General features: G+C 45.1%; 5 protein-coding genes across 5 annotated transcripts; 3 read left to right on the top strand and 2 right to left on the bottom strand.

The window, feature by feature from the left end:
- Positions 1–481: 481 nt before the first annotated feature.
- Positions 482–2902, top strand: LOC109473282. Its single transcript, XM_019773158.1, has one exon. It carries the CDS (start codon positions 482–484, stop codon positions 2900–2902), a length of 2421 nt encoding a protein of 806 aa, XP_019628717.1.
- Positions 2903–3805: 903 nt separating this feature from the next.
- LOC109473281 lies at positions 3806–8894 on the bottom strand. The gene is made up of 3 exons (XM_019773157.1): positions 5319–8894; positions 4236–4868; positions 3806–3811 (listed from the first exon to the last, which is right to left on the bottom strand). The coding sequence occupies exons 1-3, from the start codon at positions 8892–8894 to the stop codon at positions 3806–3808; spliced, it is 4215 nt and encodes a 1404-aa protein (XP_019628716.1).
- A 159-nt stretch (positions 8895–9053) lies between these two features.
- LOC109473499 lies at positions 9054–11864 on the bottom strand. The gene has a single exon (XM_019773373.1). The coding sequence runs from the start codon at positions 11862–11864 to the stop codon at positions 9054–9056; it is 2811 nt and encodes a 936-aa protein (XP_019628932.1).
- Positions 11865–12838: 974 nt separating this feature from the next.
- On the top strand, positions 12839–17650 carry LOC109473280. Its single transcript, XM_019773156.1, has 3 exons — positions 12839–13604; positions 15017–16105; positions 17157–17650. Exons 1-3 carry the CDS (start codon positions 12839–12841, stop codon positions 17648–17650), a joined length of 2349 nt encoding a protein of 782 aa, XP_019628715.1.
- A 666-nt stretch (positions 17651–18316) lies between these two features.
- LOC109473279 (zinc finger protein 525-like) lies at positions 18317–19078 on the top strand. Its single transcript, XM_019773155.1, has one exon. The coding sequence runs from the start codon at positions 18317–18319 to the stop codon at positions 19076–19078; it is 762 nt and encodes a 253-aa protein (XP_019628714.1).
- Positions 19079–20123: the final 1045 nt, after the last annotated feature.

Genomic DNA, 20123 nt, shown 5'->3' with positions numbered 1-20123 from the left:
TTATGAGAATTATAGATAATAAAACTGATTTTGTCTTATCGTATATCTTCTCACAGTGTGTGTGTGTGTGTGTGTGTGTGTGTGTGTGTGTGTGTGTGTGTGTGTGTGTGTGTGTGTGTGTGTGTGTGTGTGTGTGTGTGTGTGTGTGTGTGAATGAGTTTGAATTGAGAGTCAGTCAGTGCGCGGCCTGTTTCAAGTTTTCATTATCGCCGTCAATTGTAGAGATAATTGAGATGAATTAAAGCCTCACAATATGCAGACCAGGGGGGCACAAGCCTTTAACCCGCACGTGCAAATTAAAGCAAAAGATGTAGGCACTTTATTACGCAACAAACACGGCGCTAATGGCGCAAGGCCAATCCAAATCGTCCACCCAGCCCCTGTAACGTATGCGGCCTTGGATCTGGTCTTCAAGCAGCACAAGTATTCGTGGAGCCCCTTCTCTGAGTGCGTCTTCCGCGAACTTCAGCGACTTAAAAATATGGTCAGTGACTATGGTTTACTCGACATGTTATATGCCTTACAGGCTACTACGCAACTCATTGAGTCACCCACAGCGGATACCATCTTGGATGCTTTGGATACCATGATGGCGTCAGGGGCAACTCGAGACGAAAGTGAAGCAGTTAAGGATGCGTGGTTTGAAAGGGAGGCTGTGGCATATACCAATACCATCATTGGTGGCATCGAAAAAAACAAAGTACTGCCCCGTATGGAACATGTAGGGTCCATATTTCTCCACGCTTTGAAGTTATATATGTGTCTTGGTGTCATTCCAATCAAGTACGCCACAGTAGTCAGCCGGAGCAAGAATATCAGCGTTGATGACTACCGCAGTAGCGAAGAAGGTGGAGAGGGGGGCGATGATTGTGAGATAATGGAGACTAATGATGTGGAAGATTTTATTGGAATTTATATGACTAGTATAGAGCAGAATTTGGCCAGGCATCAAATGTTGAGTTTTGACGACGTTTTCCGTAATCTCTTACTGACCTGGCATGAAGGTAAATATACAGCAACTGATATGGATGGCAACTCTTACAGGCTCCTAACTTTTACGGAGTTTTTCGGGGATTCGATGCCCACTCTACCCATGGCTATCGTAAGTAGCTTAATACCCCTAGAGCTACAGTACATCTATGCCATGAATGAGAGCAAACATTACACCATTGACCGTTTGACTCGGACAAACGTTGTAGTATCCAGCGAGATCAGTTCAGAGGTCACGTCTATTCTCAAGGCCCGACAGACCGCCTCTGCCAATTTGGAGGCAGACGTGGAAGGGGCAGTAATGCGGGCCACCGCGAAAATTAAAGAAACTCGTGATTTGGAAAAGAAAATGCAAGGTATCCAGGATTCACTGGCTACATACGAGTCTACCATAGACACGGATTTCTCGAAACAACACAAGCAAAAGCTCCTACATTTCGAGTCCTTGAATAAAGCCATAGTAGAGCTGCAGAAGCAGATGGACATCCCGATGAACAATGAGTCGTCCGAGACGACTAACCCCAGTTATCTTGGTCGCATCCCCGTGGTTAATATGATGGGTACGAACGAAGGCACAGTGCCTTATAATTTAATCGCGGGGACAGGTTCCAAAGAAGCAGAGCAACAGAAGAAACGGGACTTTAAATGCCAACAAGAACAGGAACTGGCCAAAAAGGTAGGGGAATTAACTAAGATGGTGGCTACGTCCAAGACAAAAGCCGAGCTGCTTACAATTGAAAACAGCAAAATGGCTGCTATAAACTCGCATCTCATGTTTGAAGTGAGCACTCTCAAGACGAGCGGCGCCATTTTTGAGAAGGAAGCCAGAGATGCGGAAAAGCGCGCCGAGTCGGTGATGCGAGTTAATAAGCGACTGATGGACGTCCTGTCAGAGATGCGAAAGATGGTAGAATCTATCGGATCCCAACTCCGCATGAGCGAAAAAGACCGATCGCGGCTGCTCCAGCTTTGTGCGCATGAGGATATCGGTGGAACTATGAAGTCCAACTTTGATTACACAAAGCAGGCTGCAGAGATTTTAATGAATGCCCTCCAAAAATCGATACTGGCGCCTGCTTTCTCCGATCATAAGTTTGAAAAGGCCATGTCTAAAGAGGAAGCAGAGCTTCGGAAACATGCCATGGATATGGCTGACTTCCAGCCATTAGCCTACGAAAAAATGCTCGATGAAACCAATGCGCGCCCTGTACATATCTTTGGCGGGATCGAAGACGAAAATAGACTGCGTATTGTGAACAAGTGGGTACCGAGCGGAATGGGCGATACTCGAGTGTCTGATAGACTCTCGCGACGCCATGCTTTAGCTTTGGAGTTACTCAAGTCGGACACGGAAGTTCCGATTTGTAAAGATGCACCGGCCACCGCTTTGAACAAACAACCCATAATCGAGGCCGACCGGTTATGTGTCATCGATGTAAACCCAAGGTCTAGTGAGGACATTGACCGAACTCTGCGGGCTTTGAAAGCTAGTAACCTTATTACGGGCGAAAGTGGTACTTTTTTGGTGGACAATATTTTTGCTTACCGGTATCTGAACATACAATTCCAGCAAAAGGGCGATATTGACGGTGTTATCGGCACCCCACTTAGGCAATTATGGGAACAGCTGGCTAAACACTTACTGAAATTAGATGACGTCACGTATACGATAAATGGTCAGAAAGTGAATCCTCGCGTGGGCACCCAAACCATTAAGACATATGTCATGCCCTTTTTTGATCAGTACCTCGGCATGCGTGATCACGCATACAAGATACCTAACCTGGTGACCACGTTTGAACGGCATTACGAAGAAGTAGAAAGTAAGGCGGTGCAGTGTCGATTCTTAACTGCTAGTAAATACGAACTCCTTGTTAAAGGGTTCTGTCAGCATATCCTAACGGATAAGTAGACCAAGTGCTCAAAGAAAATCGTTATGGCTGTGATTTTGAGACGGTGGTTTTCTATAAGAGAAGCCGGCCGTAGGTTTTGTTGTGTGTGTGGGGGGGGGGACTCGTATTCTACCGAATCGAAGACATGACCACCACGACGCAGTCTCGTGTAACCATTGATAGTAACTAGATTTCATCTTTGCCCGTTGAGTCGTTACTACGACTGGACTCTAACTGATAAACAAGCAAGACTCCTATCTACTCCTACCAAGGCTCCTACCTATCTGCTACTAGATGGGGAATAAAAAAACTCAAAATAACACTAAAGCGTTCTGTGGTTATTATTTTTTAATAACAACACACTACGTGGGATTTGCGAGAGAGGAAGTTGCGAACCGCGTCTCGGTTTTGCGCTCTCAACGCCTCCATAACAAAGATGGGCACTGGGTTTTATTTACATTGGTCTATATCTGATGGTCAGGCCGATGTGCCACAGAAATATTGTTCTAACCGTTTGATGATCCAATACCCAACAAATGTTTTACAAAAACAACAAAGAAAATTTATCAATCAAATCCTACAATAATCTCATGAATCCACACATCAACAAGATAAAACATATGACATGGCAATAAATAAGAAACACGTAAACGAGCAGTTTTGTTTTAACGTCCGTCAGTCTAAGGATCCCATAACGTCAAAGATTTTTACCATAGCTGCTGCAGGTTTCATGCAGAAGGGGCATTGTTTTTTCCTGGCGTACCATCCATCGGCACAAAGGTGGCACATACCATAATGTTTGCACGGTACGACGATTGTGTTCTTCGGAGAAGCGAAACATATCTGGCAGGTGTTTGGTTCCACATCGAAAGTAGCAACTTGGGGCTGCGCGGTAGCAGTCTTGTCTTCGTCCTCATCAGTGTCTAGTACTGGTGAACAAATGCGCTCAAAGTCAGGTTCTAGAAGAGAGTGTCGGCGCGAGATGACAGTAGGGTAGTAGAGGTCAACGTTGATCTTGGCAATCTGCCTGTCATCTTCATTTGCACGTTGGGCGAGCGAACTTATGATGGCACTGAGCTCGGTCCTCATGTGGGAGAGAGAGGTTGGTTGAACCAAAGATACCGCGGGAAGCTCATCATAAATGTTGGGCCAGGTGTTTCTTTCCACATTAAATGTGTAAACATTTATTTGTATCGAAATTCTCATCGGGTAAGCCAGATGTAGTCGCTTCATGTGATGTTCTGCGAGATATATGAGCACAGCGGTCGTTCCTATCTGATCATTTTCCGTTCGGAAGGCAGATGTGTCGTATGTGAACCTGAAAGACGGCGTCTGCGGTCGTGGTTGCGGTACGTTCTTGTAGATAATCTTTCGGAGTTTAGACTTCTCTTCCAGGTCAGACAGGTCTCCAATGCCTGCAGCTGTAGTCACTCTCATCATTTCGTCTTGAAATTCGTTAGTTGTGAGGATTCCCGGCATCCCGCATTCAATGATGTTGAGAATCGTATGCTCGCCAATAAATTGCTGTAGCGGGTTGCTTTCCACATACGTGTGAAGGCACGGTTGATTAAGCATGGCCTGCACGTCGTCTTGAGTCACCGATGGTACTTTGCGGCACGTTAGTGGAGCTGTGGCCGGGTGTAAGAGCTCTACGGGTGGATAACATTCGATCATGGTTAAGGCGACGTTAGAAATCGGTTTGTGGACGAGAACCGGATACTTGGCCTCCAATAAATTAACAAGTAAACAGCGCCGATCTACAGTACGCTTCATATGACGCACGTGTTCGAAGAATGGCTGGTCATTTGGTTCCCATTGGTGAAGCACGAGACCGCATGACATGCAGATTGTTGTGTCTCCACTGGTTCCGTACTTGGCTTGTCCGTACCAGCTCAAGGTGTCGACACTAAGAGCGAACTTGGCCTCGTGGCCTCGAAAGGTAGCTCGGCGGGCTTCCATGCTACGAAGACCCCAGAAAATGGGCTGCTGTGGTACTTTTCCGTTATCCATGCTGGGACTGAGTTTTTGTGGCGCTACAGAGTGGGGTGTGAGATCCGGTCGGTTCTGTTAGGGAACCTTCTTGGTTCTGTGGTGTATTCATTTACGGGGCTGCCGGCGTGGCCCCGATAGATATATTACCCTATCTAGGGGTGACGTCACTAGAGGAGAATGTGTGGATTTTTTTAGATCACGACGCAGAGTAAAGTACGATGTGATATCATTGATTCCTACCCGAAAGGTAAGTTTCGTGCCCAGATCGGCGGTCTCATCAATATATTTCTCTGATGTGCAAGACCCAGAACAAAGAGATTTCACGTCATCCACCGTTTCGTTTTCTCGACTCGTGCCTACTTCCCGGGAACCTACTTCCCATATCGGGGGCCATGCATCATCATCGAAAAACAAACCTCCAACATCTGCTTCCACCACACTCACATGTCTCGGATCAGCGATCAAATCGGCTTCAATCAGATGTTGAGTATAGTAGTCGATGAACCGTTCGCTCTCAATGATTTCGTCGGAAAGGCGCAGGTTGACGTCCTGGCCAACTCTAGAACCAACAGCTGTTCCTAACGGTTCAGATGTGGTGGTTTCGGTTACTACATCCGTGTCCAAATACACATCTACATCCATAGATTCCTCTCCCAGTAACGTATTGTCTTCTCCAATATCCACACCATGTCCGCTCCAATTTTCAGACACTGTGATAGTATCATACGGGGGGACCGTTTCGGTAGGGGTGGTAACGATGGGTTGATACATGGGCTCAGCATCTACGTCTCTTATGAAGGCAATCTGCGCAATTCTCTCATTCGCCGATAAATCGGGTATGTGGTTGACAAGGTCAATTAAGGTAAACCATCTAGGCTGTAACGCCGTCATGAGATTGTTACTGCTATCCAGGAACAAGCAGACCGTTTCATGTTCGTTAAGTTTTGTGGCGTTTAACAAACGATTCACTTCTTTTGGGTAAAACTCTGTCACGAATCTGTCGCAGACAAACTCGCGAACCGTTTCCAAATAAAGTTTAATGGGAGTCGAGTCCATCTCGACATGTCTCTTTGTGACGCTCGCAACGCGCCGCCATGTTTCGAGTTGAATGTCTTTTCCGCTACGATCTGAGGCGGGGAGAATATCTGGAGGGTCCACGCCTACCATCTGGGAGGGACTTCCCATCATATATAACGCCCCCACGGCATCTCTGTCATTGGTTTCACCATAGTGACGACTCAAGCAGATGTAAGGTTGTAGAGCAGTGACAAAATCGTGAAGTACGAATCTCATGTTTTCCTCGGTTGTTAGCACACTATAGTCGGTTAATAACAGGGCGGGAAGTGAAAATATATGCATGATGGCAAGGGTGACGTAACGCCTGATGACATCATGTTGCCCAAACTTTTTGCTAGCCTCTAATTCCTTGGAATCGGACACTCGCCATGCACACCCCGGCTTATCCTGCAGCCACTGGGCCACCTCATTTACTACCATGGAGTCGTGGTAAACATGGCGGATCTGTTCAATGTAAGCGCGTAACGTAGGAGGGGAATATTTCGCATAATCTGTCGAATCTATCCTCTTAGTCGGTTCGTTTTCGTAGGTCACAAGGAGTCCTACAGTTGGGATGTCAAACGTACTTGCTACCGGATCGCTTTTGCGCCATGTGTCAATATGGTTTGCGATAGATTTTGTCAAAAGTCCGCCAATTTGTAATAGACCCATGTTTACACAGGGAGATTGACCAATTTCGCCCACTAAGAGATTAACGAGCTTACTCTGCTGTTCCACATGGTCGCCGGGCACAATGCCCACCGTCCAATGAGCCATCAGCTCTACAAACTTTCTAAATGTTTCTTCATATCGGCCCAGCGTATTACACAGTCGGTTGTACAATTCGACGCCCTCATCAGCAAGACACGTGCAGAGCCCAAACCACCATTTAGAGACGTCCCGCTCATTATCCTTGACCTTACACAGTTTTTTTGCCAAATTAAACTGCGCATTATAGGTCATCTCTACACCGGACGGGTACTTTCTTAGAATCTCCATAATATCGTCATAATACTTTTGCGTATTCCTCACCTGTTCTTCAAGGGACTCCACAGCCTTTTCGACCTTCTTCCACTGCGCATGTACTGATGTGTTGTAAAGGAATGGGGCCACGTGTTTGGCGAGGCCCCAAGTGATAAAGACAAAGCTGTCTTTCTTGCCAGACATGGGGTGCTGATTGTCAGCAAAATCCATTTTGCGCACTTTTTCGTCCCATATTTTCACTTCAGCTTCGTTCAGCCAAAATCTAGACGAATCCACTGCTTCAGTGGGGGACACGTATTCAGCCGGCCAGCCTTGCCAATCTGGGGGTAATACCTCATCAGTGTCAATTATTGGGGATGTAGATATGCGATGTAGTTCAGCGGCACATAGGCCCAATTCATTGAGGGTTTCTAGTCGTTGCTTGGTTATCACTTTCCATGGGTCTTCGGAATTTGATAGAGCTTTAGAGATGGATTTCAAGATTAGCTCGCTAACGATCATGTTTTTTGAGGGCTCTTCATATTGACCCAGTACATCAGTGATGCGGGCCATTATCTCTTGTATAGTCAGTCCGAACCGGACCAAGTCTACTCTGTCGACCCCAATTCCATTCACGTATCGAGCCCACTCGCCCCAAGTTTCGTGGAGACCCATGATTCGTTCTTGGTCTGTCGATAGCACTCGCGTGTTAAATTGATTGAGCATACTTGCAAACATTTGCCTTTGCCTTTCGTGATACGTCATTAAGTCCTGCAAATCCCCAACAGTCCACGTTGTGATCGGGAGCCGTGCATTCAAAAAAGACCTGGCCATTTCAACATGCTTTTCCACTGCCTTTTCCCCATCCATTTCTACCTTATTGTAAGCCGCGAGAATTGCCCGCAGAGAGCAGTGTCTTCTCACAGGAGAACTTTCCAGAAATGTGTCCGTATAAATTATGGGTCGTAGATTCGAGATCCCGACGTAAGTTTGGCGATAGTACCTATACATAATATGGGGAATGCTCTGGGATCTCTTGGTTGTCAACTCGTCCATTACCCTCCTTACAAACGTGGAAGACATCAAGGTCGAGGACATGATAAATGGTTCTAATAATCCATTCATAAACTCCTCAGTATCAAATATAGTCCTAATAAACTGCTCGTGGGTTAATTCACTAATTTCAAATCCATCTATGATTTCATGGACTTGCTTGGCGGTATCGAGGTATTGCGTGACTGCCTGCTCCATGTCTCGATCTTTCAGAGACATCATATTCTCTATACTAGCCCAAGGTTCTTTTACCATGATTTCCAAAATAGCATCGATCAGTTCCACACCCTTTTTAGTATGCACCATGTCCAGAAAGTCATCACGCAATTTTTCGTTCCTCCGCATCTTGTTTTCGTTGTAGACTGTTCGTAAAGACTGGTTGTAAAATTGAATGATATCAATGTCCTCATTCTGCGCAATAGCATTTGCCGCTCTTTGCTTCATAATGTCGTGAAGTCGCTGTCGTTCAGGAGGATCGAGTTGGTTCTCATTGGTGGTGGTGTGGGTACCCACCCCCATCTTTGTTTCGACGTTTTGAAGCCAGGCCCAATACTCATCTACGGATATGTCGGTGGGGGGATCTAGCCACTCTGCAGCATCACGAGGGCGCGTTTTGACCACCAGGGGCGATTTAAAGATGTTTCTAAACTTAAAAACAATATTGGCCATCATCCAGTCGAGGTGGGCAGGCAGCGTAGAAGGGTTCGTCTTGTAAGAAATTGTATTCATCATATGCTTTACACAAAAGTATTTCACGTAGGGATAAGCCGGGGAATGTGGGACATACAAAACATACTGTTGATTCATTACGTCATAGACTGCCACCATACACATGCCCGACTCCAGAGCTTGTTCGGTCAGGGGATACATGCCATCTCTCACCATGACTTGATATAAACTGGCGGTTGGGAGCAACCCAAGCGTTTTGGGCTTCTGTGGTGAGTCCATCGCGTATACGTGGCCATAGGTCGTCCTAAGGCAGTTAATTGTTAACTCATGATTGACCAATTGCCATAATAAATCCATGATGTATGCAATGGGTGAGAGAATGTTTGGCAGTGACGAGGATATCTATGGTAATGCCTTAATTTTTGCTCGCGACGACCATTATAGTTCGTTAATGGGTTGGCCATCTTTGTTTTCTATGATGTCTATGACATGTTCTTTTAGTTGTGATTGTAAGTTGGGTAAGAACGAAGATTGGCGGAGATACAGAACCATGTATCCTACGACACGCGTGGCCACAACTTTAGGCCGCATTTTGTCGTTGATGGGGTCCTTGTACATTATGACAAAATCGTGATTCTTCGTACGCAGAATGGCTACTCCATGGTGTGTAGGCTCGTAGGCATACAGAAAAGCAATATCTACCGACGACGTCAGATATCGGCTATATGGTTGCATTTTGACGTATTCAGCAAGTTCTTCATCAACGATGGGATGCCCCTCGTCCTTGGTGAAGAAGATTGTGTACACGTCAACCTTGGTGTTGAATTGAGGTAGGAACTCTGCGTCAAATTCCTGCCGCACTGAAGGAGAGACGAACTGATCCACCATTCGCAAGAACACATTCGTGTGTAGCCGTTTTGATCTACATGTGGGCTTGAAGCAATTCGACACGCTTAGGCCAAACCGCACCATGGAAGCATTGAAAATCACGTGTACGCTTACGGGTGCTTTAGGTTTGTTTCGATGAGGTCTTCGAGGGCAATAGGGCAAGCCACCCCTAAGCTCCATACCTGGGATGACGAGAGTTAGTCGATTTTGCATGACTTTGAAATATGAGGTGTTCAACTGCTCAATGAAGTGCGGAGGATAGGTCGTATTATCGTGTCCCACGGCGCTTTGGGCATATTCAATCATCTGCTTCTTCCCAGTTAGGATCCACAATTCGTTAACCATCTTGGTAAGCTTCTCAACATCACCGCCATTTTCACCCCATTGATCAAATAATACGGAATGCCGATTGAGGCTAGCCATGATACGCTGGATGTCTGCACTACAGTTGTTTCTTGTAAAGTTATTTAAGGTATCGATATTGCTTGCTCTCAAAAAACTCTCATCGTCCATGGGAAGCAGATCGTGTACGTAATCTATAACTTTACCAATCACGATAGGGTCGCCCTGTTCATTTATGTCTGGGGCGTGTACAAACATGGCCGTGACAGGAATCGGTTCCGATAGAGCTAGACCATCTGTGCGTATAACACAAACTTTGGGTTTTTTCCCATCACATTTTCTTTGCCCAGGTAACCTGATCCCGTGACCTGTCGGCGTGTCCGCGTTGGGGTAGATACACGGGTCGTAAACGTTCTGGTCGCAATCGATTCCTATAGTGTCAGGGTACATGTAGCGAAGATTATTTGCCAGCTCCACTAGCTGTCGCGCCACGTTAATGGTCATGACTATCCCAGGGGGGAGTTTTATGTGGTGGTGAAGACCAATCTTTTTAGAAAGCTCAGCCCCAGAATCTGACCAAAAGACATAATGTACCGCTGAGCCGCTCCCGATCTCGGGTATCTTCTCGAAAATGCGTTCGGTCATGCTAATCGTGTCACGCCCCATACTCTCCACGAGCGCCTTGTCAACCACAGCCAAAGGTTGTGGGCGGTCAATGTCAAACACCAAGACCTTAACATGACTTTTATTGTTAATATATTCCGACATAAAACCAGCCTCAGGACATACTTTCGTCTTGAGATACGTTATCATGTCACAGGGTGGTGTCTCTGTTTCAATGGCGCCGTCTACCGATGGCTGGATGCTGTTTGTGACGTAATAGCTGGGCACGTGTTGTTCGGGTCCCCACATGTACCAGGTAGGAGTGCACATTGCTGCTTGTTCGAGCAGATGCGCAGCGGTAACTTTGATGTGGGGTATCAAGTGCGGTAGGTCAAAGGGGGGCATGTGACTACTGGAAGCGGTCACTATTCTTTGGGGCTCGAATCGTTCGGAAAGTTTCCCCAGGTTCTCGGGGTAGTAAAGATAGTCACTAGACAATTCGTGCCCAAAATGTTTCAGGATATACGGCATGTTTCCGTACAGCCGAAGTATTTGGTCTTCCTTTACAGTGACCGTCATGTTACGGAAAGTGGAGCTTAACAGGTTCTGAGGAGCAAACGTTCTGTCAATGATCTCCTCTCTGGCCAGACTCCACGCTTCAATACTGTCCTCGTTAAATAAAGCTGCGTGCGGAGGAATCATGGTAATATTTTCTTGCATGAGCTCAGTAATCATAGCAGTAATGAACTGTGGGAACATTCTGTATCGACGGCGCACTTGTTCTATTTTTTCACCAATACGTTGATTATAGCGCACCGAGTTCCGCTTGACGTTTCCAAACAGTAGTCGCATCTTCTCCTCGCACGCCTTGATTGGTGCATCTTGTCTACCAACCGCTCCTATAAGCCTCAGGTGGATTTGGGTGTCAAAATGTTGGCGGCGCTTGAAAACGGCCTCATCCTCAGGCGGTATACAAGCCGTGTCCTCTCGATAGGAGTAGGGAATCGTGAGCCCGGTCAGCGCGATACTGGCAATAGTGCCGCTAACAGTCCTGCTCGGAATAAACCTGAGCTGCCAGTGAAAAAAGACATAGATAAATTCGATGAACCGTAGGTACCGCTCCTCCTCCTTCGTTTCCAGGGCCATGTTGAAGAGGGGTGAATGCCAAAGGGCATCTTGAATACACCATGCGTTCAAGAGTCCTACAAATTCCCAATTATTTATATATAGCATAGTAGGTGCTTCTCGATACACGCATTTGGCCTCGGGAATGGTTCGGGTCCATGTTCGGTAGGCCACGTCTTCGATCCATTCCCATTTCACCATGTCTGCACTCTGGTCTTCCAGCACGCGGTTCGTGATGGAGTAAATGTCCTCCGGGTGAAGCCATCGTAGTTTCACATCGTCGAATTGCATGTCTTCGATGGTGAACCGACATTCGGTCAAGACGCGGTCAACAACTTCCTCCGACATGAGATAAGCCACAGCGTAACAGGCAGTATTTAACATACACACCTTCTGCACATAAGCACTTTCTAGCCACAGGTATCCCCTCACTCGTGCTGTGGGCGTTTCCCAGAGTCGCTTCGCTTCTTGGGGTAAATCACGACAATAGTATGGAAACCATAAATAACAGCCCATGTCTTCCAATTCGGGAGTCGGTTCCTCAATCACCTTTTTATTGATAAAGGGAAACACGTTGGGATCCATGGTCGTAACTGCCCTTCCCCTCAGGAACTTTGCTTCGGCCATCTTTCTGCAAGGTCTTTTGATTGTAGGTATGGATTATGTCTCGAAACTTAGTCAAAGTTGCTCACCTCTCGAACCTGTGTTGGGTTTTAGATATGTGCCTGGACTTTGGACGATACACTCCATCGACTATATAGCTTCTCCTTATAGGGGGGGCGTAAGTCATAAGTTGTACGTTTTGACGAAACTTCCCGAGGCAACTGACACATTGATAGCTTTGCTTCTACTGGAAGAAGCGCATAAGTATGTATGGGCCCTTCCGCGACAAGTGCGAAACAGACTTCCGAAACTGACCCACTTCTACTGGATAACTACGTTACACACGGATAACCTATGGTTCCTGCTGACGCATCCTTCAGTCACCGTAAAAACCGGGGATTGGTTCAGTCCCGCTAACTCACGCGTGCGTAGATTAGAGATAATCATATCTATCCAATCGTGTACCTTGGCATACGAAATCATGGATGAACGATTGACCCTACATGGTGCGAGCTATACAGCGAGGGTGATTCAACCCTTTGATCCATTACTTCATCTGGCCTTTAAATAGCCCTCTAGGTACTCCTGCCCCAGTATGCCGACTGAGTGGGGACGTGGAAAAACAATCTCAACTCTTTATCCTCCAGCATCGAGCTAGTAATATGGCCCATCGTACAGTCGACCAAATCATTTTCTCTTCTGTTCCCGGGGCCGTCAATAGTACCATTTTGGAACTCATCGGCCAGCGATTATCAATCAAATATGCCAATAAGTATCCCGGAGGCATATACGTAGATTATGGCCAAACCAACGTCGGGGACGTCATCAGGCCTCAGAAACAGCTTATGCACAGATCTCAGAAATACCTTGCCTGTTCGACTACCTTGGGGATGGAGATTCAACAAGAGGAGGTCACCTTCCTTTTTGACAAGCTAGTGAATTCTTCCGACCCACCTGTCTTGTCAGTACGAGAGCGATGTTCAGGAGACGCCTTTGGTATTTTCGCCTTTGCGAACTTTTACGATCTTCGGCTTCGCAACAGCATACAATTCTATAATTGTTGGGTTAACTGGCACGACTTTGGTCGCGTAACTCGTCGAGGGGTCGATCTAGCAAGAACAGTGCTCTCGCAGTACTCCCACACTTTAGTCATTTATCTTCGTGAGTCTGCAGAGTTGCACAGGCAGCGGTTTGAGCAAGGATCTATACATGCGAAGTATATGAGGGACCTGGTAAACTTGCACGAGATTTACTATCGCTGTGAAGGGTGTGAAAAGCTAGAGTACGACTTTCACATTTATGAGACGTACGATCAAAGACTCATCACTGCTATGGATGTCTTCAACAGCACCACGACGACTATTAGTATCGTTGATATAATCAAGTTTGATAAGGCACCGGAGCGTCTGGCAGACCATATCATTGAGCGCATAGACATGTGGTTTTTCGATATTGAGAGAGAGTAAAAAAAAGTATATATTACTACAGGAAGCACCAGTATCACATATTTTATCGTCTTGCTTGATTTTTTTTGTCTCCGCTTCTTGCGGCACAGCGCTGTACTTGCTCTCCTCCTTGGTAATATTTACTTTAGCTGTAACTCAATCTTTAATGTTGCATTCGTACCTGTGGAAAAAAACAGTAACTGGGTTGACTAGTAGTGAATTGAAGTGTCTGAATAAAGTATTGTGAATGGAGTGCGTATCGTATGTGTGTGTTTTTCTGTCTTGATGCGTCCTATATTCGCCCCCTTGAGTGTTTTTTTAATTTCCTTCATTTAATCATCTCAAACTCTCCCTCGTATATAGATGAAACTATACCTATCACAAAAAAGAGTCACACAAAAAACCTATTCGTGCAAACCATTATGCGGCCAGTTTTTTACCCCATGCGGTAAGATTCGTCGAAAAAAAACTACGGTGGTTTGAGGGTTAATGGCCGCTTTTGCGAATACTATGAGTGTAACTAGCTTAGTTGAGCTAGGACACCTTACACAAGATAAAAGAACGCTTCATCGGCGCGGTAACAGATGTAAGCGGCCCATTACCAAGCTGAACAAATCAGGTGAAACAGCCGATGTGAAACAGCGCGGTAAGCTCATACACGGTTATTTGGAATCCTTAGATCATACATTCAAAACTTTCTGGAGCGATTCAGCAGCCACTGAATGTGCTGCTCACATTGTGAACAGGGCCAAACAGATACAAGCTCTGCTAGCGCACGGCCGATGCGAAGAATTTAGATTTTCTAGTGTTATAGGTAAGCTAACTGTGGTGGGTAGCATTGATCGGCTTTCTTTTTCGTCACCTGAAACCCTAGACATAATTGAAATAAAGACACATATGCGACCCCTTGTTGCAATTAGCCCAGGTTCTCTATTCAGTGCTAAGCTACAAGTCCAACTGTATGCGTTGATGTTTAACACCAATTACCTCGATAGCAGTACGACTGCGAAAACCTTGTGGCGAAACGAGTGTCTTGCCATAGACGGAGACCTGACTTCTGACCACCCAATGCGTGGTCAATTTGCGCAAGAGGTGGGAGAAACGCAAAAAAGTCTCCCAACTTTGGGGGCTTTGTTTGAATGGTATCTAAATAATTGCATAGCCCCACTGCGCAAACGTGTAAAGAAAGTCCGCCTCATAGTCGCACACGTTGACCAACAAGTCTTCGCAAATGCGATATTAACCGATGCTGTAGATGTGGAGGCTTCAGCACAAACATATAGATTCGAGAGGGTGTGGTGCACTCGACAAATCCAGAAGATACTACGCGGTTGTGCGACTCCTACTGATAAGCAAAAAAAAAACACCCTTCAAACGTTGCCATGTCCAGCCCAGAAAAAGAGGAAAAAGAAGCAATAGACCAAATCGAGGCGGCTATGTTTGACATGTTGTCAACCTGGGAAGACAAGTTTCGTCATGCCATACATATGGCTACCCTTCCTATCGATACCCTACTACCTGTCTGCAGTAAAGTTAAAATGGAAGAATTCTTGGCCCAATTGGACGTCGTGCTGGCAGAATTGCGCGATGATTATCGCCTCTTTGTGTGCCGGTACGCTCCCCCGCCTGAAGATACGCTTGTCGGTATTACACTTAGATTCTACGTAAAACGCGTATTATTAGTCTTAGAAAGACTTAAGATGTTGATTTCATACATGATTACCAAACGTGTTAAACCCGACTTTGGTCCAGAGGATCCGGATGGTGTCATGACATTCAATGCCGCTGACCGGATATCGTACGTGGAAGCCAACCACGTCCCACCTCATAAACTTTACCACCACAAGACTGGTATTCATGTGGCTGCCGACCTTCCCCACGCCATCACGACCCGCGCCCTATACGAACATGTGTGCCGATTCTGGGGAAAAAGACAGATTTCGACAAACAGCGGTCGAGATCTAAGCCATATGAGTACTACCCCAGCAGATCAACCAGACTCTGGATGTTTCGACAATGAGGTTCTTACAACTCCCCTATCTGAAACTACAACCATCATTTACTCTAACAAGTTTGCTAATGATATCATCGACTATGTTTGCCATCTTTCATCATATCCGGTCGTACCACCCGACCTCAAAGGGATCCTACGTTCCACATTGGACGACGACAGCGTGGTGGATGCCCAAAATTTACCATTAGGTACACCTGGTCCAGACAGTAGGCATAACGTCACCAATATTGCTTCACCCCGTGCCTGTATTTGGTGTAAAACGGAGAACACCGCGATTGGTCATACTGACGTCACCGAGCAAGCAAAACGGGCGCGGTGCCAATGTATTTTTAGCAACACCATCACCGGTACTGAGTATAAAGCCGCATCTAAGATCAACCCCTGTTACTTTGAGGGTGCACAGAGCACGAGAGCTACCATCATGACTCGAATCAGCCGACTCAATCGTCGCGGACCCAAGAACTTCGGTTGTAACACTTGCGAAGCCCACCAAGACGTTCTCAACCGACAACTTGCTGATATCAGTCTGATATTTGACGCCTGTAGCGTTGGTCGCTAACAAAAAATAAATACAAAGACATCAGACTCTGATAAAAATGAGAAATTAAAACTGAAACCGAAAACCGTGTTGACACAGAAGCCGGGCTCGAAATAACATCTAAGCTGCTGACACTGATACTGGGAGGGGCGCTTCTTTTGAAAATTGGTGTTGTTGCCCCTCCCTGTTGACTATATTTAACAACAATGTGAATCATGCGATTTATAGCTTGAATCTGGGACAAAATCACCCGCAACTGAACCAGATGCTGTTTGCTGGTAGAATAAAAAAAAATGCTGACTGAAACTTAAAATGAATAAATGCGATTCTTGTGGTTTGAAACATCACTAAACACACGGTGAACCTTTTCCTCCATTGTTTAATCCAGTTGGTGAAGTGACCCGTATAGAGACTCCCTTGTAACGGTCAACCAGCTGGCCCACAATGAGGGCAACAGCCTTGCCTGATACAATTAACTACTTGGCAAGCACATTTTGATTAGGCTGGCATCAGGGTGTTATTGATATCCATTAACGTTTCGATCAGCAGCAAATTCCTCTGTGACCAAACTCCTTATATACTTACAGTATATATATATATATATATATATATATATATATATATATACCGTATTTTGCCACCGAAAAGGGAGGAAGACATTTGGAGCCACAGATCCCGTTCCCGTAGTCAATTTCAACACCAAAGGCGCGCCTCGGTATTCTTGTTTGTTAGTGCAGATCTAAAGACTAACCATACGCTGACTTATTCCTCACTTGTCGCAAATCACAGGTCTCACAGAGGGAATATTGTAATGGATATTGGACCAGTTCCCCGCAACATTTGGACCGAGGCCAGACGTACCGAAACAGTGACTCCGGTTCAAGACTCAACGACAACCTCTACTACAACCTCTACAACACCCTCTACAACAACCTCTACAACACCCTCTACGCCAACTGCCATTCTTCCCATCGAAAGGTTAGTGGTGCAATCCCAAATTAATAGATCCCGTGCGAGCATTAATGTGCCTGGACACCATCGTCGTCCCGCTAGTATGCAAGAAGAAGGTGAGATTGAGATTCATCACCGGGACGCAAAGGGATATTGTTCCGACATAACAAGTACTATTCCTCTAAACATCTATGTGGTGGAATATCGGAATGTCCAACAGAAAAGGGTCATTGTCGAGTACATATATCAGTTCATTGCAGCAGAGATGGGCCGGCAGCAGTCCATTTATCCCTTCAAGCTAAAGGCCAAGATTGACATCGAGAGACCTTGCGGCTCTGATTTTTCCCTCATGACAGTTAGTACCAATAACATACCGATCACATGTGATGCTGAGTTTAAATCCAGACTGCACCAAATCATCGATGCTATTAACACACACGGCCCACCCATGACTAGAGATGGTGTCGATGCCGTCATATTTCTTGAAGCAACGAAAGATAAAGTGAAGGAAGGTGTGTTGTTCTAAGCACGGCATGCAAATAAAAGATATTGAGTTGGACTGAATGTACTGTTTTCATTCCTTCCAACCACCACCAAAGTCTCTATCTCACGTATTTTAGTATGCATGTATGTATGTATGTATGTATGTATGTATGTATGTATGTATGTTTGTATGTATATATCTATGTATGATCTCTCTCTCTCTCTCTCTCTCTCTCTCTCTCTCTCTTTGTTCTGTAGCAATGTTCAAGACCAGGCGGCAGCACAAGTCAACTTGGATAACGCTGTTGAGAAACGCTACATGTGTGAGTGGTGTGGATTCAGGACAGCTTACAAATGGAACTTATCCCGGCATATGATAACCCATACAATAAAAAGACCATACAGCTGTGACCAATGTGATTATTCTGCAGCGCGGACAGACAGCTTAGTTGATCACAAGACAACCCATACAGGAGAAAGACCCTACAGGTGTGACCAGTGTGATTATTCGGCAGCAATAAAACGCAAATTAAATTGTCACATGAGAACCCATAGAGGGGAAAGACCCTACAGGTGTGACCTGTGTGATTATTCTGCAGCGCGGAAAGACGCCTTAAATGGTCACATGAGAACGCATACAGGGGAAAGACCCTACAGGTGTGACCAGTGTGATTATTCGGCAGCAATAAAACGCAACTTAAATTCTCACATGAGAACCCATACAGGAGAAAGACCCTACAGGTGTGACCAGTGTGATTATTCGGCAGCAATAAAACGCAACTTAAATTGTCACATGAGAACCCATAGAGGGGAAAGACCCTACAGGTGTGACCAGTGTGATTATTCTGCAGCGCGGAAAGACACCTTAAATGGTCACATGAGAACGCATACAGGGGAAAGACCCTACAGGTGTGACCAGTGTGATTATTCGGCAGCAATAAAACGCAACTTAAATTGTCACATGAGAACCCATAGAGGAGAAAGACCCTACAGGTGTGACCAGTGTGATTATTCGGCAGCAATAAAACGCAACTTAAATTGTCACATGAGAACCCATAGAGGGGAAAGACCCTACAGGTGTGACCACTGTGATTATTCTGCAGCGCGGAAAAGCACCTTAAATGGTCACATGAGAACGCATACAGGGGAAAGACCCTACAGATGTGACCAGTGTGATTATTCTGCAGCACTGAAACGCACCTTAAATGAACACATGAAAACTCATACAGGAGAAAAACCCTACATATGTGGGGCGTGTGGATTCAGGACAGGACATAAAAGAGACTTAACGTGTCATATGAGAAGACATACAGGAGAAAAACCCTACAAGTGTGAGCAGTGTGGCTATTCTGCAGCCTACAAAAGTACCCTAATTAGACATATGCAAATTCACATGTCTGAGGCAATAACCTTGCAACTCAATCGTTCTATTTCAGATGTAAAAAATGCTATCGCCAATCTACACGACTAGCTATGAGCCAAATCACAAATGATAGGAGAAACAGCCCACAAGTGTGACCAATGTGGCTATTCTGTAGCCTACAAACGTACCATAATTGGATATATGAAAATTCACATGGAGGCAGCAACCTTGTAATCAGAGCGCATTCACTTTTGCCTAATTTTCTCTTCTTGGAGAAATAAATAAAGACGGCCGTCCGGTTTATCATCAATTTTTTTGACCCGTATAGAGACTCCTTTGTAACGGTCAACCAGCTCTATAATCTTTCTCTAATTCCAAGCTTAAGAAAATATAACATCAATACCAAAACATGTCATCTTTATCTTTAACTCTGATACTATTGATCACTTAAAAGAAGTCTTAGCCAAGCTCATCCACTTTGTTCTGGTGATAATTATTTAGAACAAAAAATCACATTTTTTAGCTATTTAGCATTGGAGCTGAAAAATAGTAAACTCGATTGTATTGTTTAGAAAATGTATATTTCAATAGTTAGTTATAAACATTGGTAAGTGATTGCATATATTAGGTCGAGCTTTTCTTGTTAGCGGTTTGTTGGTAATAGTTAACTTTGACTAAGCGTGTTCCTTTTACTAGTATTGTACAACAAATAGCTTTGGCTTGTTGGTAATAGTTAACTTTGACTAAGCGTGTTCCTTTTACTAGTATTGTACAACAAATACCTTTGGCTTGTTGGTAATAGTTAACTTTGACTAGGCGTGTTCCTTTTACTAGTATTGTACAACAAATACCTTTGGCTTGTTGGTAATAGTTAACTTTGACTAAGCGTGTTCCTTTTACTAGTATTGTACAACAAATATCTTTGGCTTGTTGGTAATAGTTAACTTTGACTAAGCGTGTTCCTTTTACTAGTATTGTACAACAAATACCTTTGGCTAATAAAAACTGTAAAGTAGTATTTTGTTCACAGTAAATTTTTACCTTCGCCAAGAAGGTTATGTTTTCAGTAGCGTTTGTCTCTCTGTGGGTGGGTGTGTATATATGTCTGTGTGTGTGTGTGTGTGTGTGTGTGTGTGTGTGTGTGTGTGTGTGT

Source organism: Branchiostoma belcheri, unplaced genomic scaffold (assembly GCF_001625305.1).
Source record: "Branchiostoma belcheri isolate BF01 breed outbred unplaced genomic scaffold, Haploidv18h27 scaffold3, whole genome shotgun sequence".
Lineage (NCBI taxonomy): Eukaryota > Metazoa > Chordata > Leptocardii > Amphioxiformes > Branchiostomatidae > Branchiostoma > Branchiostoma belcheri.
The sequence above is the reverse complement of the archived record's forward strand: the minus strand, read 5'-3'. Positions and strand labels throughout refer to the sequence as shown.